The following is a 23,680-nucleotide window of genomic DNA, read 5'->3' as shown; positions in this document are numbered from 1 at the left end:
TCCCTTTAAACTCTATATACTGTGGGCCACGTCGCGCCCCCCACAGGCAGCACCGGTCATGAAACAATGATCGGGCAGATCAAGGATAAATAAGAGACTAAAGATGGCGACCGCTGAGCGGCTGGCCGCGGAGGCTCCTCTGCCCGCTCCGGAGCGGCGAACGGCCTTTTCTGGTCGAGCCCAGCGCGCAACGGTTCTACCTGGCCGTGCTGTCCGAGACCCAAATCAGCATCTGGTTCAGCAGGGTAAGAAACATCGCCAACTCACACACAACTCATGTTTTAATGCTGGTGCTGTGGCTTAGTGGTAACCTGACGGTTGTAGGTTCGAATCCCATAAATGTCAATTGTGTCTTTAAAGGTAAGCTGTGTGGCTTAGTGGTTAAAGTGACTGCTATCCTAAAGGTTTTAGGTTTAAATTGACATAATATTCAACCCATTAAGGTAGGCAAGGCAAGTTTATTTATATAGCACATTTCATACACAATGGCAATTCAAAGTGCTTTACATAGAAAGGAATTAAAATAGGGATAACAAATGCATAAGAAAAAGAAATACAATGTAAAGAGAATTAAAAATAATAAAATGATAATAACCAAAGAAAAGAACAGGTAAACTAAAACAGTTTAAAAAGAATTAAAAAGATGATTTATAGATAGGGTGCGATCAGTCGGACATACAGTGCTCAGAGCTCATTCAGTAAATGCTCAGCTGAACAGATGTGGTCAGGGGCGTGGGACTGGGGGGATAAAGGGTACTGAGTAACCAGGGCCCAAGGCAGGGAAGTCCATTTTCTATACATACACATACATGGTACGGGGGCCCAGCAAGATGGTTTGTACCCAGGGCCCAAAATTTGGTGCTACGCCCCTGGATGTGGTTTGAGTCTGGATTTGAATGTGGCTACTGTTGGAGCACATCTGATCTGTTCAGGAAGCCGGTTCAGCTGCGGCTGGCATAATCGCTAAAGGCAGACTCTCCTTGCTTTGAGTGAACTCTTGGTATTTCTAACTGACTTGATCCTGCTGATCTGAGTGATCTGTTGGGTTTGTATTTAATCAGCATATCTGCGATGGATTGAGGTCCTAGGTCATTGAGTGATTTATAAACAAGTAATAGTACTTTAAAGTCGATCCTAGATGTAACTGGAAGCCAGTGTAAAGACCTGAGGACTGGTGTGATATGGTCATATTTTCTGCTTCTGCTCAGCGTTCTGTATGAGCTGCAGCTGTCTAATGGTCTTTTTGGGAAGGCCGGTGAGAAGGCCATTACAATAGTCCACCCTACTGGTGATGAAAGCATGAACCAGTTTCTCTAAGTCTTGCCTGGAGACAAAACATCTAATCCTTGCAATATTTTTCAGATGATAGTATGCTGATTTAGTTATTGCTTTGACATGACTACTGAAACTCAGGTCGGACTCTAAAATCACTCCAAGATTCCTGACTTGATTTTTTGTTATCAGGCCTTTAGCCTCAAGATACGCGTTCACCTTGAGAATTTCATCTTTGTTTCCAAATGTAGTGATTTCAGTTTTGTCTTTGTTTAACTGAAGATAGTTCTGGCACATCCAGTAGTTAACTTCATCAATGCATTAGCACAGGGAGTCAATGGGGCTGTAGTCATTATGTAACCAAGGGCGACCACTTTCTTGATCATAGAAAAACAAAACAATGAGTCTCAAAAATAACTTATTTTATTAATACAAAAATTATGACAAACGAAAATTTAATCAACACAAAAAGAATGCTGTATATAATAAGTTATTTTCCCCGGCTTTCTAGTGGTTAAACACTGATGGATCAATGGATCATGGCTGGGTAGTTCTGTGGCTTAGTGGTAAATGATCTCGGCTGGTTACGCAATGGTTGTAGGTTTTAGTCCATAATGCATTCATTCCTGTGAACATCAAGTCATAAATAACCTAATAACTGTCAAGGGTCTAAAATGGGGTGCTTTGGTTATTGGGTGCTGTGCTGATACGTGTAGGTTTGAACCTCTTCTAAAACCTTGTGTTACACTAATGTTCACAAATCATTTATTTATAATAGTAAAACCTCTTTTCATGTAGTCGCAATGTTATATTGTCATGTTTATCAAACTAAAACTGTTGACAACACTTCATTGATTTTTTTTCCACCGGTTAATCGACGTGTAAAAAAACGGTAATCCCGGTGTCACCGGAGTTGTGTGTCGGGGCTGAAAATGCGATCGCACGTCTCAATTTTCTTTCACTTTTAGAGGCTATTCAGGAGCATTTGTTTGAATTAATCATGGGTTAATTAATTTTATTCTTAATAAAAATACACAAAACAATAAGACACTCGCTTGTATTACACACATCTTTATTGCAAAATGAATAATAACACACCATGCAAAAACTAAACAAAAGCACTTATGAAACACCTTTAAAGAGCATTTATTAACAAAACGAACCACTGCACACATCGTGCAAGTATCAAACAAGAAATTATATTTAAAAAATCACTTCGTTAAATAAAGTGCCTGCCTTTTTCAGCAAAAACAAAACAAAAACAGCACAACCATCAAATATGAAACGAACGAACATCAACAACTTCATTAAATAGCTTACGGTAGCCTACCCGAATAATCACTGGACACTTAAGTGCAAAAAAAAACTATTATAAAATTAAACTCACGTTAAGCTGTTAAAAAAAGAGGTAGGCCTATTAACTGCATACACCGTACAAAACAATTATAAATAGGCTAAATGAGAAACAATAAACGAAAAACCTTCATTTTAAATTGCAACAGGGAACAAAACGGGATCACACTGCTTGTTGCATAAATTCTTACATATTCCTGGCCAGAAAAGCCAACATATTTACCATTTCTGGTTTCAAAAGAGATCTTGTTGGGGTGATTATGTTTCGCATCGTGCTGAACACACTCTCGGATACGCAGCTTGTAGCACAAACACAAAGATATTTTTTTGGCTACTTTTGCCAAAACGGGGAGCCTATTTTGATTTTCTATCCCCTTACACTGCCCCTAAACCTACACACACACACACACACACACACACACACACATACACACTAAATCTACCCATCACAGGAAACATTCTGCATTTTTACTTTCTCATAAAAACTCCTCCTGTGTGATTTATAAGCCTTTTGTAAAGTGGGGCCATGGGTAATGTCCTCATATTTCACCCTCTCCTGTAATACCTGTGTCATACCCATGGCATTATACACATTTGAGTCCTCATATGTCACAAAAACATGCCCACTCTCTCTCATACACACACACTCACACACACTCAGCAGTTTAAGACTTCTCCACGGGCGTCATGCCGATAAATGTTCCATTTTTCTCATCTTGATCGTCCACTTTGCCGCTCACAGGAGCGTATGACGTGTCTTTCTTTGCGGAGGGCTAAAAAGGAGAAAGAAAAGACGATACGATTTGAAACAAACTTTATGCAAGCAAGCGTGTTTAAAGGGTTAGTTCACCCCAAAATGAAAATGATTTCTTTAAAGGGGGGGGTGAAATGCTGTTTCATGCATACTGATCTTTTTACACTGTTAAAGACTTGGAATCCCATCCTAAACATAGACAAAGTTTCAAAAGTTAAGGTGGACGTTTGATGGGAGTATTTCTTTGTCAAAAATACTACTTCCGGTTAGTCATAAGTTTCGGCAAGTTTTTTACGATCATGCGTCCCCTTTGACGTTAATGGGGGCGGAATTTCCTTGTATGGGCCTTACGGACAATTCTACCGGAAGAGCGTGAGAGAGAGAGAGAGAGAGAGAGAGAGAGAGAGAGAGAGAGAGGGAGAGAGAGGGAGAGAGAGGGAGAGAGAGGGAGAGAGAGAGAGAGAGAGAGAGAGAGAGAGAGAGAGAGAGAGAGAGAGCGAAAGCAACAGGCTACGCCCATCAAAGCGCTGGCTCGTAGGCTGCGCTGCACAGGTGATGTGCACATAACAATGTCACCAAAAAAGTGCGTTTTTGGTTGCCAGACCAAGACAGTCCTGCACAGATTCCCCAAAAACCCCGCGTTAAGGCAACAGTGGATGTAATTTGCTTTTCCGGATCAGCAACTGAGTTGCGCGAATGTTTATATCTGTTCGCTGCATTTCGGTGCCGACTGTTTCATAAACAAGGCCCAGCTCGACGCCGGATTTTCCGATCGCCTAATGCTGAAGGATGGAGCAGTCCCAACGATAAAGGTCCCAACGTTACAACCGCAGGCGGTGAGTGAGACTGCTTCAAATGTCTGTGTTTTTGCCTATGCTCATCAAGTAGCCCAAACATGATCACGTATAGTTAATTGATCAATGGAGCATGCGATGTGTAGTGCGTGTACATTTGTTTAGCTGGCCACTATATGTGTAACTTTATGTTTGTGTATTGTAAAAGCACTCCAAACAACAATACACAAAGAGTGGGGAAATATGTTGAACTAAATAAGCGCGCTTCTTCATTCAAATGCGCTACTATTCCGTGTCTTTCTCTGTAAACACTAACTTAGCCTGCCGTGCAAAACCAGTCCGCTTACTGTCTACACAAACCACGCGTAAACACACACACACACACGTGCACAACTGCACTTCCCACATGTACACCTTCAAAGACAAAAATACGACGATATAATTCAAGTATAAATATGTAAATAACACAAGCCGCTAAGCATATTATATAGTTAGTGTATAACTTGTACCACATAGAGACGTCCTGCTCTAGTCGTTTTTGCTGCTGCTCCTGTTCAACTGCAGCCTCTGGGTCTGATTCCGGATCATAGATGTATGGCTGTATCTGATTAAAGGCCATATTTTTATTTTGAATAAAGTTTTTCCCGCTGTTAGGGATGACACAGCTTTACGACGCACTCGACTCAACACAATAACAGCGGCGTGCACACGTCATTATTTAGCTCCGCTCACACGATACACCCCCATCCGCTCGGCTTTTTTCGGAAAGACACTCACACACACACTTAAGCACTAATCGTACGGGATTAGTATAATCTGGACCTCTGTGATTTAGAAATGTCTCCCACATCTGAGTTTTGCGGCGCATTCACACGGGATAAGCAGAGCCTGTGATTTTACTCGAATTTACTGACTTATCTCTCGGATATGATTTCAAGACTTGTAAATGTTATTTCGTTATAGATATAGCAGTATGAGATATCATACAGACATCGATATCGGTTTGATTATTTTATATTAATAAACATAATTTCATTCAGTTAGAGAACGGACCAGCGGCAGGAGTCAGAGTTCATTCATCACGAGTGAAGCTGACACACGGCGGATGATTCAGTTCTAGGATGTAACGATTACCGGTTTCACGATAAACCACGATAAAATGTCCTGACGGTTAGTAATATCGTTTAAAATGTAATTATCATTAAAACCGTCAGTAATTATCACGATTTTGAAAACTCACGGTAAATCCTGTCCAGTCTGGAGCAGGCGCGCGCAGCACGTGACGCGACGCTGTTTTCTGAATGAGAAGAAATGACAGAAGGCAGCGACGGCACCGGGAGATTTTCAAGCCTACTAAAATCAGAGCTGTGGCCATATTATGGCTTTTACAAAAGTCCTAAAGGGGAAAATGAATCGAAGATGCTCTGGTCACCCTGTCTGCAGCAGAACATGCCAGAAGAAAGTCTGATTGTGTCTAATTGTTCTAACTGAAATTATTACTTAAATGAACATTTTAAAAACAACTTTTCTATTAATGTAAGAAATTGACAGATTGTATCAAATACATTTAATAAGATTAGAAAACATTGCTCTTATAATGGTAAAAATGCCCCTGGACATTAATTTAAAGGGGCGGTTCCGTGTTTTCCGTGTTTTCTAGGCTTGGTTGTGTTTATGGGGCGCAGTATAACGTCTTAATACTTTTTTTTTGCCGTATTTTTCTTATATTTTACCTTTACTCCCCGCCGCTGTCTCCACTGTTCTTTGAACGGCTCGTCTGCTTCCTGCTTCTGTGAAGACCATCCCTCTGAAAAATGCAATGGTCTTAGATTGGTTAGATGGCCAAATGTAGTTTCTAGGGCTGGGCGATATGGCCCAAAAAAAAAAATCCCTGATTTTTTGCCCAAATTTTGATTTATTTTTTCCCCTCCTACTTAAAATCAATCTGCATGACAAAGAAATTGTTCAAAACAAGTTTTAACTTTATTTTGTTTAGGTAAAATATGTGCGGCTTGGTAGAGCGCCTACCTGAGGTGCCAAACTTTCAGCATGTGAATAACTCAGACCATTCCACAGTATAAACGGGCAATATATCTTTTGCAATACACAGTATACATATCAAAGGTTTACTAATTGATATGCAGATCAAATTAACTTTTATTAACAACAGTAATGTGCAAAAAAAGTATAGGGAAAATTTAAATGTTATGCTCTTATTAAACATAGATTGTTCTTCAATAGTCTCACACTGAACTGACCGACAGCTTCAGTGATTATTAAATGAGCTCTTTACTTGCTTTCTGTGTAATTTAGTTCTTAATGAGACTTGGTGACTTTGTACGGTATACCGGTATATGCGCGGTATACTGGTACTAGAAAAATACCGGTATATATTTTATTTAAAACGGTACGATATCATGATTTGGCACATTTCGGTATATGCTGCTTTTCCGAAGTTCACCGCTAGATGGCAGCGCGCTACACAAACTGACCCGAAACAACCGGCAAATGTGACAACAACATAGACGGACAAAATGGATAAAGCAGTTGAATCTCACTCAAGATGCCCACAACGAATGAATAAAGAGAGGAGTAGAAGTGACATTTGTAATGACTTTGCTTATAAAACTGATGAAGAACCATCAAACCTAGCCAAGCAGAACTATCCTGACTTCAAGACTTCTGAAGAGATCGACAGGTCAGTGAATCATTCAGACCATCTCATTTAGACATTTATTTTCTTTTAACACTGATCAACGCACACACACAGCCTAACATAAGATCGAATATCACAATCTCCAGCGTTCGTTTCAACCAATGACATTTAGATCTCATAATATTTGCATGCGTACTATTGCACTATTTACATTCGCGTTAGACACACCCGACTGTGTTTATGTGAATACTCACTAAAGACGGACATTTGTACATAATTCTGTGTATTTGACTGTTTAAGGAAACTTAATGTGTAATGTGCGAGCTCTAAGTTACAGGCGTGTGTGTGTGTGTGTGTGTGTGTGTGTGTCGTATGAGCTCATATCTCCTTATTACGAAATGCTATCAAATCGCTTGCATGTTCAAATGATTTCCGTTCTCCATCCCGAGACGACGAGGCTGACTCCAGCTCCTTTTTCGCCAGCTCCTTATTCACTGAACTATCCGTTCCACCTTAAAATGTCGGATGTCTGTTAACCCCTCCCTCTCAGAGCTTTTGGTCGTATTTTTAAAGGAATGGTTGTGCGGTTGTAATTCAGAAGGCAGTTTACATTAAACTAAAGACATATAGCCCTGTAAAAAAAAAAAAAAAAAAAATTTTTTTGTTTCAGTTTTTGTGTGTGGCATTGTTGGCATTTGTGTTTACATCTGAGATTTAATGTTATGTCATTTTTGTTCTTTATTAGAAGATATCAATTACTTCATTCTGACAATGCATTGTATATAAATAACGTTAATTCTCTAACGAAATCCTGCATTATAAAACATTTGTAAGTGTTATTGTTGAAATGTCATAATTGGAGGTGGCATTATTTTATTATTTCAAACGTTCTCAAAAAAACGAGCATGTAGAGGGATAGATAAGTTCATTCTCTAACGAAATTCCTCATTACAACATTTTCTGATGTGTAGTTGTTGAAATATCATTCCCAGAACATGCCTTCCCATGCAACTGTATGTGCTGACAAAGCATCCTGGAGGTGGCATTATTTTATTATTTCAAAAGTTCTCAAAAAAAAAAAAACGAGCACGTATAGATAAGTTCATTCTCTGATGAAATTCCTCATTACAACATTTTCTGATGTGTAGTTGTTGAAATATCATTCCCAGAACATGCCTTCCCATGCAACTGTATGTGCCGACAAAGCATCCTGGAGGTGGCATTATTTTATTATTTCAAAAGTTCTCAAAAAAACGAGCACATAGAGGGATAGATAAGTTCATTCTTTAACGAAATCCTGCTTTACAACATTTTCTGATGTGTCATTGTTGAAATATCATACCCAGAACATGCCTTCCCATGCAACTGTATGTGCCGACAAAGCATCCTGGAGGTGGCATTATTTTATTATTTCAAAAGTTCTCAAAAAAAAAAAAACGAGCACGTAGAGGGATAGATAAGTTCATTCTCTGATGAAATTCTTCATTACAACATTTTCTGATGTGTAGTTGTTGAAATATCATACCCAGAACATGCCTTCCCATGCAACTGTATGTGCCGACAAAGCATCCTGGAGGTGGCATTATTTTATTATTTCAAAAGTTCTCAAAAAAACGAGCACAAAGAGGGATAGATAAGTTCATTCTTTAACGAAATCCTGCTTTACAACATTTTCTGATGTGTAGTTGTTGAAATATCATACCCAGAACATGCCTTCCCATGCAACTGTATGTGCCGACAAAGCATTCTGGAGGTGGCATTATTTTATTATTTCAAAGGTTCTCAAAAAAAGGAGCACGTAGAGGGATAGATAAGTTCATTCTTTAACGAAATCTTGCTTTACAACATTTTCTGATGTGTAGTTGTTGAAATATCATACCCAGAACATGCCTTCCCATGCAACTGTATGTGCCGACAAAGCATTCTGGAGGTGGCATTATTTTATTATTTCAAAGGTTCTCAAAAAAAGGAGCACGTAGAGGGATAGATAAGTTCATTCTTTAACGAAATCTTGCTTTACAACATTTTCTGATGTGTAGTTGTTGAAATATCATACCCAGAACATGCCTTCCCATGCAACTGTATGTGCCGCCAAAGCATTCTGGAGGTGGCATTATTTTATTATTTCAAAGGTTCTCAAAAAAAGGAGCACGTAGAGGGATAGATAAGTTCATTCTTTAACGAAATCTTGCTTTACAACATTTTCTGATGTGTAGTTGTTGAAATATCATACCCAGAACATGCCTTCCCATGCAACTGTATGTGCTGACAAAGCATCCTGGAGGTGGCATTATTTTATTTTTTCACAAGTTCTCAAAAAAATGAGCACGTAGAGGGATAGATAAGTTCATTCTTTACCAAAATCTTGCTTTACAATATTTTCTGGGATCCAGACAACGAATCTATGGCACTAATTATAATGACTTGTCATTAATGGTGGGTCATGATGCCTAACATAGAATATATAGAATATAGAATATGCCTAATATATCATATTCTACCTACAAATAACGGGATAATCCAGTGTAGAAACATCTTTCTGCTTGAAATCGATTAAATTCTTACACATCAGAAAATGTTGTAATGAGGAATTTCGTTAGAGAATGAACTTATCTATCCCTCTACGTGCTCGTGTTTTTGAGAACTTTTGAAATAATAAAATAATGCCACCTCCAGGATGCTTTGGCGGCACATACAGTTGCATGGGAAGGCATGTTCTGGGTATGATATTTCAACAATGACACATCAGAAAATGTTGTAATGAGGAATTTAATTAGAATATGAACTTATCTATCCCTCTACGTGCTCGTTTTTTTGAGAACTTGTGAAAAAATAAAATAATGCCACCTCCAGGATGCTTTGTCAGCACATACAGTTGCATGGGAAGGCATGTTCTGGGAATGATATTTCAACAACTACACATCAGAAAAGGTTGTAATGAAGAATTTCATCAGAGAATGAACTTATCTATCCCTCTACGTGCTCGTTTTTTTGAGAACTTTTGAAATAATAAAATAATGCCACCTCCAGAATGCTTTGGCGGCACATACAGTTGCATGGGAAGGCATGTTCTGGGTATGATATTTCAACAACTACACATCAGAAAATGTTGTAATGAGGAATTTAATTAGAATATGAACTTATCTATCCCTCTACGTGCTCGTGTTTTTGAGAACTTGTGAAAAAATAAAATAATGCCACCTCCAGGATGCTTTGTCGGCACATACAGTTGCATGGGAAGCATGTTCTGGGTATGATATTTCAACAATGACACATCAGAAAATGTTGTAATGAGGAATTTAATTAGAATATGAACTTATCTATCCCTCTACGTGCTCGTGTTTTTGAGAACTTGTGAAAAAATAAAATAATGCCACCTCCAGGATGCTTTGTCAGCACATACAGTTGCATGGGAAGGCATGTTCTGGGTATAATATTTCAACAACTACAAATCAGAAAATATTGTAAAGCAAGATTTTGGTAAAGAATGAACTTATCTATCCCTCTACGTGCTCGTTTTTTGAGAACTTTGAAAAATAAAATAATGCCACCTCCAGGATGCTTTGTCGGCACAAACAGTTGCATGGGAAGGCATGTTCTGGGTATGATATTTCAACAATGACACTTCAGAAAATGTTGTAATGAGGAATTTAATTAGAGAATGAACTTATCTATCCCTCTAGGTGCTCATTTTTTGAGAACTTTTGAAATAATAAAATAATGCCACCTCCAGAATGCTTTGTCAGCACATACAGTTGCATGGGAAGGCATGTTCTGGGTATGATATTTAAACAACTACACATCAGAAAATGTTGTAATGAAGAATTTCGTTAGAGAATGAACTTATCTATCCCTCTACATGCTCGTTTTTTTGAGAACGTTTGAAATAATAAAATAATGCCACCTCCAATTATGACATTTCAACAATAACATACAAATGTTTTATAATGCAGGATTTCGTTAGAGAATTAACGTTATTTATATACAATGCATTGTCAGAATGAAGTAATTGATATCTTCTAATAAAGAACAAAAATGACATAACATTAAATCTCAGATGTAAACACAAATGCCAACAATGCCACACACAAAAACTGAAACAAAAATTTTTTTTTTATTTTATTTTTTTTTTTTTACAGGGCTATATGTCTTTAGTTTAATGTAAACTGCCTTCTGAATTACAACCGCACAACCATTCCTTTAAAAATACGATCAAAAGCTCTGAGAGGGAGGGGTTAACAGACATCCGACATTTTAAGGTGGAACGGATAGTTCGGTGAATAAGGAGCTGGCGAAAAAGGAGCTGGAGTCAGCCTCGTCCCGAGACGAGCGTGAAATGTTGAATCGGATTATGCAGATTGCTTTAGTGTAGTGCGATGTCTTTTGAAACCAGAAGCAATTTGCTAATTTTGAGAGATTTTTGCTGCAATTATTTCTCACAAGAAAGTTTTCAAATGACTGATTTGATGTGATAAGGTTTGCTAAATAATTAACTAATACGCATTTGTGGTAATTTCCCACTTTATAAACTCAAAACTTGCATAATTGTACTCATTCACGTGCAATATACCCGCGCTAATATCAGACCGTGTGGTATCGGTTTAATATCGGTACTTCGGTATTAGTTTGGGGTACCGTACCGAAGCCAAAATTGTGATATCGAGCCATCCCTACACATGACGCAGCTTTAGTGCCTGTGAACCGTGCTGACAGCCAAAGATTTGGTGGGAAAGTGAAGAGTAAGCTGGGAAGTAATAGTGATTGTACTGCTGTCACATTACATTACCTTGTTCTGATAGAAGCGTATGGCGAGGATGATGGCAACTAACAGCAGGATGACTCCAAGAGCGACGAGGATGAGAGGGAAATAAGAGACTAGAGTCACGACCAAAAGCAGCTTCTGAATCCTCGCGGCCGAAGCGTCGTCAATCACCACCGACTGCACAACAAATCATATTCAATAGCAGATTCAACAGTAACGGCTGGTTAACCACTTCAGCTCTGCACCCCCCACTGGACCCAACCGTGGGTCCAAAATTGCATCATCATAATCTTTAAAACAAATCTATAACTCGCGCACCACAAAACTAGACATATATTGTATCATTTGAAAAATTATAACCTCAGCTTTCTTAATTACCCAATAACTTCTGCATTTATATTACATAGAAGAAAATAATAGAGTCTGAATTCGAACCCGCTGCAATGATGTAATATGTCACCGATGTCCAGATCAAAACATGTGATGCAGATAAAATATCGTTAGTTTTGATTGTCGATGTTATCCACGATTTTTGATGATGTCATCACATATTGCGTCATACGACAAAAAAGCTGAGAATCTCAGCTCTTTATAGACATGTCGACATACCTGTCAACTTTTGGGTATCAAAATCCGGGATAGATGGGGGGGGGGGGGGGGGGGGGGGGGGGGGGGGTCATAAACCCATAATAATAATAATAATAATACATTGTATTTGTACCTGTGCTCTTCCTACCTGTATAACAACTTAACAAGTGGGAAATATACATAAATTGTTATCAGTTTGCACTGCATAAGTTATGAATTATATATAGATTAATCCTTATTAACGGTACCTGAAGTTATTTACTCAAGAGCAGAGCATATTTAGTGAGCAATTACTTTTGTTCTTTACATTGTCATTATAAGTGAATACTGTCACTTTAAAAGATCTTCTGCTGTCGCAAATGATGAAGTCGCAGTTACAAAACTTACAAACGCGTGACTGTCCCCCACCTGCTCCTCTTCAGAAAATTAAATATCGTCTCTATCGTTAGTTACGTCCATCATCCGTCTCTGTTTTGTTTTTCCCCGCGTTGTCACTCGTCATCTGACCTCACACACCATAACCTCGCGACAACGGCGACCTATAGGCTATTGCAGATAGCAGTTATTGCGAGGCTAGTTACAGAGCTCAGATTGGAATGTTTTTTAGTTTTTTTACTCCGGTATTATTATTTTTTAATAACGCAGTTAAAATACAGGAAATTTATGGGAAAATACGAATTCGGCGGGAAAGAAGGGTAAAACACGGGACTTTCTCGGCCAAAACGATTTTTTTCTTTTTTTTCTTTCCGATTTCCTAGTGGCCAGTTTATGTCAATGCAGATGAGTAGGAGTTATTAGATACTTTGGACCGATTAATTACAATAACTTTTTTTTTGAAGGAGATATCAAGGACCACCCCCCCCCCCATTGTATAGTAAAATAGAAACTTTCAGAAAGGTTGTAGACAAAAAAGATAAACAAATATATAGATTTTTAAATAACAAATGAATTAAAAGTAATTAAAAATATTTATTTTGTATTAGGGCTGTGCAATATATCGACATTATCGAAATATCGCAATATGCATATCGCAATGGCTCGCAATATCTGAATGATTTTAATAGGCTACTTCAACACTGTGAAAAGTGTACGTTTTAGGTCACACATTGGGCAGAGAATAGACTGGGCACATTACTGTTACTTATGTGACTTGCTTGATGTTAAAAAGAGTTATTAAACGCAATAATTTGCGAAAAACAATCATTTGCAGTCTGACACACACACCGAAACGTGAACAATTTGTGACACATTTTTTTTCTACAACACAGCTGGTCAATTTCAGAAGTTGTAGCGATGCTTTCTTTTCCCATTCTCAGTTTTTACATTTTTTTTTAAATATAATTTAAATAGATTATACACACTAATTGCAATATTGTATCACATATCGAATATCACATTATTTAACAAGAAATCGCATATCGCATTTTTCTTCAATATCGCACAGCCCTATTTTGTATATATGTTTATCATAAAATCGTGAATAGATACAATAGATTATATGCAATATTCCGTCAAATGAGACCATTTTTATCAATTTACTCCATGTATGTGGGTAGGGCGCTCTTTTAAATTTAGATATGCCTAATTCTCCAAAAAAATGTGCTGCAGAGCTGAAGTGGTTTTAAATCATCCTGCCGACTCTCACCTCGTTCAGAAACAGTATGGGGAAGATGGTGCTGTTGAGGTTCCTCGTCAAACTGAGGAGACAAAGATCTCCAGCTATAAAACTCTATAAACACACACGCCTGTTTATCAGCAAACCGTGATTAAATATATCACACAGGAAAACACCACTCACTTAAATCCTGACACTCTGTCAAGATGAATGTTGATCTGGGTTCTTTTCATGGCACGAACAGGTATTCCCATAGTCTGACACAGGAGAAGAAGCCAAGATCAGAATCAGAGTGCAATTAGCAAAAATTCAATAGGAAAAATGCATAATAGAAAGAGACAATGCTCATGAAAAAGTCTACTAAACAGGACTATATGGCTCGCAATATCTGAATGATTTTAATAGGCTACTTCAACACTGTGAAAAGTTTTAGGTCCCACATTGGGCAGAGAATAGACTGGGCACATTACTGTTACTTATGTGACTTGCTTGACGTTAAAAAGTGTTATTAAACGCAATAATTTGCGAAAAATAATCATTTGCAGTCTCACGCTGTCTGACACACACACCGAAACGTGAACAATTTGTGACACAAATTCTTTCTACAACACAGCTGGTCCCTTTCAGAAGTTGTAGCGATGCTTTCTTTTCCCAGAAAGAATGTGGAACGCAAATGGGGTTCACTCTCAGTTTTTAAATAATATTTTTAATATCATTTAAATAGATTTTACAAACTAATTGCAATATCGTATCACATATCGAATATCGTATTATTTAACAAGATATCGCATATCACATTTTTCTTCAATATCGCACAGCCCTAGAAAAAATACTTCAGAAACCAACGCTTCTGAAAAAGTGAGCGGGCGCTAATGAACTCTATTTCTGCCTAACATGTTTGTTGTCTGAATACATGAAGCTATATGGACGTTACTTTAACTCATCTCTGACTGATAACAGAATACTTCCTAAAGTCTAACACTGAAACAAGCATTTCTGTAAAGCTGCTTTGAAACAATATTGCGCTATACAAATACGTTGAACTGAGAATTAGTTTGAGAGTGTGTGATCACACAGCTGAAGGTGATGGTGCTGATGTTGCTTACAGGGTTCAGATCCAGAAAGGTCTGATGGAGCGCGTGGACCGGAGAAATGCCATCGATGGCGTTGGCGTACTTCTCATCGCCCAGATGGAAGTGAGGGAAAGACACGACTACAGGAGCACCTGTCACACACACCAACACCATCATGAGGCTCACGGAACCAAAGTAACATACATGACATTCAAGACAGACATTTGAGCAGTTCATGAAATCCCTGAGACCCCAAAATCAGAAGACAAAAAATAATAAAATTATACTTCTCAAATCCTATACTTGCACTGCACGTTGTATTTAACAATGTGATTCCAACCATATATCAAGCCACTCAAAACCATCAGGGTGAACAGTGTGCATCTGAAGTGTAATCCATTATTTATATAACAATAGCGATATATAACATTACAAACGAACATATATCAGCCGATACCGATAACATTACAAACTAACATATATCAGCTGATACCGATAACATTACAAACGAACATATATCAGCCGATACCGGTAACATTACAAACAAACATATATCAGCCGATACCGATAACATTACAAACAAACATATATCAGCCGATACCGATAACATTACAAACTAACATATATCAGCCGATACCGATAACATTACAAACGAACATATATCAGCCGATACCGATAACATTACAAACGAACATATATCAGCCGATACCGGTAACATTACAAACAAACATAAATCAGCCGATACCGATAACATTACAAACGAACATATATCAGCCGATACCGATAACATTACAAACGAACATATATCAGCCGATACCGATAACATTACAAACAAACATATATCAGCCGATACCGATAACATTACAAACTAACATATATCAGCTGATACCGATAACATTACAAACTAACATATATCAGCCGATACCGATAACATTACAAACTAACATATATCAGCCGATACCGATAACATTACAAACTAACATATATCAGCCGGTACCGATAACATTACAAACTAACATATATCAGCCGATACCGATAACATTACAAACTAACATATATCTACCGATAACATTACAAACTAACATATATCAGCCGATACCGATAACATTACAAACTAACATATATCAGCCGATACCGATAACATTACAAACTAACATATATCAGCCGATACCGATAACATTACAAACGAACATATATCAGCCGATACCGATAACATTACAAACTAACATATATCAGCCGATACCGATAACATTACAAACTAATATCAGCCGATACCGATAACATTACAAACGAACATATATCAGCCGATACCGATAACATTACAAACTAACATATATCAGCCGATACCGATAACATTACAAACGAACATATATCAGCCGATACCGATAACATTACAAACTAACATATATCAGCCGATACCGATAACATTACAAACTAACATATATCAGCCGATACCGATAACATTACAAACTAACATATATCAGCTGATACCGATAACATTACAAACTAATATCAGCCGATACCGATAACATTACAAACTAACATATATCAGCCGATACCGATAACATTACAAACAAACATATATCAGCCGATACCGATAACATTACAAACGAACATATATCAGCCGATACCGATAACATTACAAACTAACATATATCAGCCGATACCGATAACATTACAAACTAATATCAGCCGATACCGATAACATTACAAACTAACATATATCAGCCGATACCGATAACATTACAAACTAATATCAGCCGATACCGATAACATTACAAACTAACATATATCAGCCGATACCGATAACATTACAAACTAACATATATCAGCCGATACCGATAACATTACAAACTAATATCAGCCGATACCGATAACATTACAAACTAATATATATTGGCCTATACCGATATGGCGGCCAATAATGATAAAAACGAACATATATTGGCTGATACCAATAACATTAAAAACGAGCATATATTGGCTGATACCAATAACATTAAAAAACGAGCATACATTGGCCGATACCGATATGGCAGCCGATAGCGTTAACATTAAAAACAAACATATATTGGCCCGATACCGATATGGCAGCCAATATGGATAACATTAAAAGCTGACGTGTATCGGTCAATACCGATATGGTGGTCAATAACTGCAACTGGTGTAAAGCACTTTGGTCCGCCTTGTGGCTGTTTTTAAACGTGCTATACAAATAAACTGAACTTGAACTTGAATAACATTAAAAATGAACATATATCGGCCAATACCAATATGGCGATCGATAACATTAAAAACGAATATATATCACCCAATACAGATATGGCGGTCGATAACATTAAAAATGAACATATTTTGGCTGATACCAATATGGCGGTCGATAACATTAAAAACGAACATATATCGGCTGATACCGATATGGCGATCGATAACGATAACGTTAAAAACATTAAAAACGAGCACACATTGGCCGATACCGATATGATGGCCGATAACGCTAACATTAAAAACTAATATATATTTACAGATATGGTGGCCGATACCGATAACATTAAAAACAAACATATATCAACTGTAGGGTTGGGTGATGTCACCTAATTCGGCAGCTGACGATGTGTACAGTAAAACATAGCGATGGACGATGATATCGTCCGGGGGGGTGGGTGTGTAGTGTGTGAGCTGAGTGGAGTGGGAGCGGAGCGATTTTGAATGGAGTGAGGAGAGGATTTTTTAAAAGTCGGAGCGTTGTGGTTTTTACTCGCTCCGAGAGCGCTCCACTACCGCTCCATCACAAGTACAATAATGGGCCGGCACATAATAACTAAATTTTTCGCCAGAACTAGAGCTTAGATCGGCTCAAAAAAATCAAGCCCGACCCTGTGCACCCGAGAGACCGGCCCTGCCCGACACATTAACTGTAATTATTGAGAACGAGCCTGTAATGACTAATGAGCTCATGAACCCGCCGGTAAAATGATGTTCGTTCAAATCCAGCTCAGACATGACATAAATCTGTAGCTTACTATACTTGTTGTAGCCATTGCACAATGTTTTTTTTTTCTTTCATATTTATGTTTAAATATTCTAATATTATTTTTTAAATTTCATCTGATTATGATATAAGTGCAAAGAAATGATTTTGGGGGTTATATTTAGTTTAATATTAAGTTTTGTTTTGTAAAAAGCCTTTCTTTCGTTTTGTACAAATTGTCTCTTAATTTTAATAAAGGTTTCTTCGGCCAATTGCATGTATTTATATACAGTGGACATGCACTTACGATGACAATTTCAGACCCTCCATGATTTCTAAGTGGGAGAACTTGCAAAATAGCAGGGTGTTCAAATACTTATTTTCCTCACTGTATATTCTTCTGTGACTTCAAGCACATCAGACAATAATGATAATGATGTTTTAGTAATAACTAACATTACTTAAATTAACCTTTTACATTATATTATTATGATATGTATTATAAACACGCTTTAATGCACCTTTGCGACAGGCAGACACATCCAGCACGCCGTCGTCCAGGCATTTATTGGGAGTGACGCAGAATCCCTCGTTTTCCGGGTTGTTTTTCCCGCTGGCCAGCGCGGCGCGGGGCGGTGTAAACCGGTACGCAGGGATGCCCTTCACCTCCACCTCCTTCTCAAAGCGCATGTGGATGGACCTGCAGGAGCGACGACAGAACAGCCATCAAATAACGTCAAGCTTTACAATGAGCAGAACATTTACAACAGGTTCAGACTGACCAGAGGAGGACAAACTACACAACTTCATTACTTGAGTAAACTGGTCAAATATTACTCCGTTACAAGAGAAAGTTGTAAAAACAGATTTTTACTGAAGTAAAAGTACAGAAATATTTGTTTTCAAAAATATTTAAGTATTAAAAGTAAATTTCCTTTATGTCGCTGCATTATTGTATTATTGTTGTATAAATGCTCAATATGCCATCATGGTTTAAGCCAGTCAGTGATGCTCCATCTGACACACTAGCATACGACTAACTTAAACTCATTTAAATACTTGTATACAAGTTACAAAGCTCTTTATAAAGCTGCTGTCACTTTAAGGCCGAATGCACGGATCCAATACACTGATACACATCTGATATTCTCACACTGTTCACCTTCACTGAAGACAGAATCAACTTTGTTTATGTGAATACTCCACTAAATGAGCATTTTGACATCCGTCTTCTTCCATTTTGCTCTAAACTATAAATCAGTGTTTAATAAATGCTGTGAAATCATTGAACTTCACGAGACTCTACAAGAGTGATTCCTGAAAGGCTTTCTGCAAAAACCCAAACACCTTTTAAAGAAGAAAAAAATCATCACTGACTTCCAAAGCTGCGACAGAAACGACTTTCCACTTCGAGGACCTTGATAGAAATGTAGTGGAGGAAAAAGGACGATATTTGTCTTTCAGATGGAGTGAAGTTAAAGTCATAAGTAGAAAAAAATAATACTCAGTAAAGTTCAGATACTCAAAAAGTGAACTTTAGTACAGTACTCGAGTAAATGTGCTTAGTTACTGTCCACCTCTTTGACCCTGAACACAGGGCTTTTCCTAGAAAGACTCGGTACAGCCCATATTTCTTTTATAAATATAATAAAACTAAAGACTTTTCGGAGATATGAAGGATGCAATACTACTCTATAGGTACTCAAGATTGACATGAGATTGAGTGTTTCACCCCCTCTTTAAACCCTGTGGCTCGTGACGACACACTGATGTCTTAAAACACGAAACGATCGTTTTCTGCGAGAAATCAAAAAGTATTTGTAATTTTTTTTTTTACCTCATAGCAGACAAATCTCATCTAGTATTCCCATTTGTCAGTACTTCCGTCGAATAAGGTCAAAACCGGAGAGATCATAGAAATGTGTACATAGATGCCGCAAAGCAAGCATATTTTTTTTAAATAAAATGCTAAATTAACTCATTGGACAAACTACAAATATTTAATTGAGAGCAGGAATTCATCCAATGAATTCCCAAAGCCTAAACACACACACACACACACACACACACACACACACACACACACACACACACACACACACACACACACACACACACACACACACACACACACACACACACACACACACACACACACACACACACACACACACACACACACACACACACACACACACACACACACACACACACACACATCTGCATAATGCTAACCACAAAATGACAGAAACTCCTCTATATGTTCAACATAACTGAACATTAAACACTAACATAAACTAATAACATCTTTCCCTTTTCTGTAAAACATAAAATATCACTTTAATCAATAAATCTTCTCTGCTAGCGCAGACCCTTGCAAAGCATGCTGGGAACTACAGATCCACTGCCGTTAGTTATGGCAGCACAAATATTTCATGTAGTTTTAACACAAATTAATTAATTTTAGTTTTAAATATATTAGGCTGATCAAACACAAACATATCCAACTTCGACACAATTTAATTAAGTAAAGTAAACATCATTTAAATGTGTCTTATCTATGAAGGGCCTGAATCATTTATTTATTTTTGAGTGCATAAAGCCGCCGTTACTCTGATTTGATTGGTTTTCTCAAATATTTTGACATTGACATGGCTGAATTACTTTTGCGTGTCTAGTAAGGACTTCTTGTTTTAAGAATTTGTAGATGTTTGGACAAAACACAAGACAAAAATACTAAGTAAGAAAGGCATTTTTTTTTTTTGCATTTCGAGTTGCGCTGCTAAAATTTGCATATACACTGTAAAAAAAGTGTTTTTTGTTGGTTTAACTTAAAAAAGTTAGTAACCTGGTTGCCTTAAAATTTTGAGTTTATTGAAATTAAAAATGTGAGTTGATACAATGAAGGAAATTTGTTTAATAAATAGAAACTCAAAATACTATTGTGTCTGAACCACATAAAAAAGAAAAGAATTTGGCTGCGTCATTACAAATAAACACACACAATTACCCAATATGCTCACAAAATCTTTTAATAATAATTTAATAAAGGTTGTTGAATCTCAAAAAATGTTCATTGTATTAACTCAAATTTTTATTTTCAATGAACTCAAAATTAAGGAAACCAGGTTACTTTTTTTTAAAAATATTTTTTTACAGTTGTGTGAACATAAAGCCCGCCTTTACTCTGATTTGATTGGATTTTGACATTGACCTGGCTGAAGCCTCTCTAAACAGGGCCTAGTGCCGCCCATGCCTGAAGAGACCCCAGGAGGATCAAGTGTTCCTTTTTTAGGAAGCGTTTGGAAACATTATGTGCTAATGGGCGTTTGTTTCAGGGGAAATTAGTTTTCCAGACGGGCCGGCTGATTAAACGATGTACAAAGGTTACACACGCCGTTCAGACGGACGCTTTTCTCTTACAAATCCAGGTGAGGAGTCAGTGGGAAAGGACAAGGACAGCTGTCCCCTCCAGCACAATAACCGCAGCTCATGAGCAACTAGGGCAAGAGCCTTGAAAACATGCCAGAGGAGCCGTACACGCAACAGAACAACAGGTACCGCACCGCACCTCCCTCACACACACACACACACACACGTTTGTTTTTGTGAAATGTGGGGACATTCCATTGGCGTAATGGTTTTTATACTGTACAAACCGTATTTACTATCCCCTTACACTGCCCCTAAACCTACCCATCACACACACACACACACACACACACACTGCCCTGCCCCTAAACCTACCCATCACACACACACACACACACACTGCCCTGCCCCTAAACCTACCCATCACACACACGCACACACAAATACACACACTGCCACTGCCCCTAAACCTACCCATTACACACACACACACACACACACACACACACACACACACACTGCCCTGCCCCTAAACCTACCCATTACACACACACACACACACACACACATACACACACACTGCCCCTAAACCTACCCATTACACACATACACACACACAGCCCCTAAACCTACCCATTACACACATACACACACACTGCCCCTAAACCTACCCATTACACACATACACACACACTGCCCCTAAACCTACCCATTACACACATACACACACACAGCCCCTAAACCTACTTATCACAGGAAACTTTCTGCAAACCCCTTTATCTAAACTTCTCTACTTAAAGGGGTACTTCAGCGCTGGGAAGATGAATCTGTATTTAAACTGGGCCATTAATGTAGTAGAAATGTGAAATTATTTTTGAATTTCGTGTTTTCTAGACTGAGAAAAGAAAGAAAATGTATTTTTGTCCCATGGGGATGAAAGACTACAATTCCCAGAATGCTTCGCTGCCCTGTGAGGCCATTCCCAAAGCCACCAGCTGGATTACAGTGACTCAGTTAGAGGAGACACTACAGTTAAATACTGAACATGTGTGTTCAATATAATGAGTGAGTCGCCGCGCGAGTCTCACAGCACTGAGCACTAACTGCACGAGTGATGAGAGCTGAGGTAATCGCGACTACACTCGCGGCATACATTCACAACGCGAATTCAGTCTGGCGCGTTTCAGTTCATGCCTTTGCAAGCTTAACTTTCATAGAAATTAATTTGAGAAGTTAAAAGACTTCCATTGCTCACCATAGCTCCGTTTAAATGAGTGCCTGTAGCTGAGCTGAGCTGTGAGTGTGATCTCCATCCCCCATACGCGGGTTCAAAACATGCAGAAATGGCTCCCTCTGCTGGCTGTAGTCTTTAGCCTTTGGCCAAACATTCCTCCTATGATGCAAAAATCGTCAATTTGCATCATAGGAGGAATTTTTCCAGAAATAAAATGCATAAATCTCTTGTCTCAGGGAGATATGAGGGGGGAAAGCACAATAATTTGATTATACTCCAGAGTTTCTACTGATACAAAGCCATATGCTAATCGCTGAAGTAACCCTTTAACCGTCGGACTCACACATCCGCCATGTTTGTAGTGTGGTGAACAAACCAACCGTCTCCATTGACTTTCTATTGCGGGAAGCGCCTCCTTGTCATTTAAATCGAACAATGTCTAAAAGCTGATATGTGACGAGGTGTACAGAAAACAAGCTAAAAACACAGAAGTGTTTATAAGCTGCTGACCCAAAAAACGAGCGTTTAAAGACACACAAGTGGATACAGGCAATAGAGACAGAGCGCGAGATGCTATATCACACTGAGAACTACACACACTGGAGGAGAAAGTCATCAGACACAGGAAATATAAAATACAAAACTGACATTTGGACATTTGACAACATGTTTACTGCACACGGAGACACACTGAGGGTCAGGATCCCAAAACTGACCCATTCTTCTACTGAAGCTTCACGTCTTATTACCTGTGTCCACTTTTATCTCCTTAAACACTCGTTTTTTGGGGTCGACAGCTTATAAAAACTTAATTCTGTGTTTTTTAGCTTGTTTGCTGCACACCTTATCACTTATCATCTGTTAGACATGGTTCTGCTTTTTTTAATAAGTCTGAAATGAGGCGCCTCACGCAATACAAAGTCAATGGAGAGCGTTGGATTGTTTTCCGCCGGTGTGGGCGTGGCCTAAATACGCTCTGTCTCTATGGTGGAGTGGAACGCAGCACATGAGTGTGTGTGTGTGTAGATGTGAGTGATCATGTGACCTGCAGAGGTCAGGGGTAAAGACGTTGAGCCGCTCGTCTTTGCTCAGGAACAGGTGGAAGCCGCTGCCGTCCGAGCCGTTGATCATGTTACTCTGGTTGCTTTTCCAGAAGGACAACATCCTAAAACACGGAGCACATGACATCAACCGTCTCTCCATCGCTCCGCTTTATTAAATATAATAATTCAGCAC

General features: G+C 38.4%; 1 protein-coding gene and 1 long non-coding RNA gene across 4 annotated transcripts in view; one reads left to right on the top strand and one right to left on the bottom strand.

Annotated features, from left to right (window-relative positions):
* The first annotated feature begins 99 nt into the window (after positions 1-99).
* Positions 100-23,471, top strand: LOC137045844 (uncharacterized). 2 transcript variants are annotated; one of them, XR_010898862.1, is made up of 3 exons: positions 100-245; positions 14,903-15,062; positions 21,270-23,471. It is a non-coding gene; the product is annotated as an uncharacterized lncRNA (long non-coding RNA). The 2 variants fall into 2 exon arrangements; XR_010898863.1 differs by lacking the exon at positions 100-245 and adding an exon at positions 3,405-4,215.
* LOC137045829 (lysosome membrane protein 2-like) overlaps positions 2,328-23,680 on the bottom strand; it is a 38,746-nt gene continuing 17,393 nt past the window's right edge. Inside the window, exons 6-13 of one of the 2 annotated variants that reach the window (XM_067422756.1) lie at positions 23,490-23,609; positions 18,360-18,538; positions 14,901-15,019; positions 13,978-14,051; positions 13,825-13,876; positions 11,616-11,768; positions 5,907-5,980; positions 2,328-3,398 (exon numbers count right to left, since the gene is read on the bottom strand). In XM_067422756.1, the coding sequence (XP_067278857.1) occupies positions 5,909-5,980; positions 11,616-11,768; positions 13,825-13,876; positions 13,978-14,051; positions 14,901-15,019; positions 18,360-18,538; positions 23,490-23,609 (769 nt within the window). In that variant the 3' untranslated portion in view covers positions 2,328-3,398; positions 5,907-5,908. The remainder of the gene's footprint in view (positions 3,399-5,906; positions 5,981-11,615; positions 11,769-13,824; positions 13,877-13,977; positions 14,052-14,900; positions 15,020-18,359; positions 18,539-23,489; positions 23,610-23,680) is intronic. The other variant, XM_067422755.1, reaches the window with a different exon arrangement.

Source organism: Pseudorasbora parva, chromosome 18 (genome assembly GCF_024679245.1).
Source record: "Pseudorasbora parva isolate DD20220531a chromosome 18, ASM2467924v1, whole genome shotgun sequence".
NCBI classification, from domain to species: domain Eukaryota; kingdom Metazoa; phylum Chordata; class Actinopteri; order Cypriniformes; family Gobionidae; genus Pseudorasbora; species Pseudorasbora parva.
Note: the sequence above shows the minus strand (reverse complement) of the source record. Positions and strands in the feature narration are given on the sequence as shown.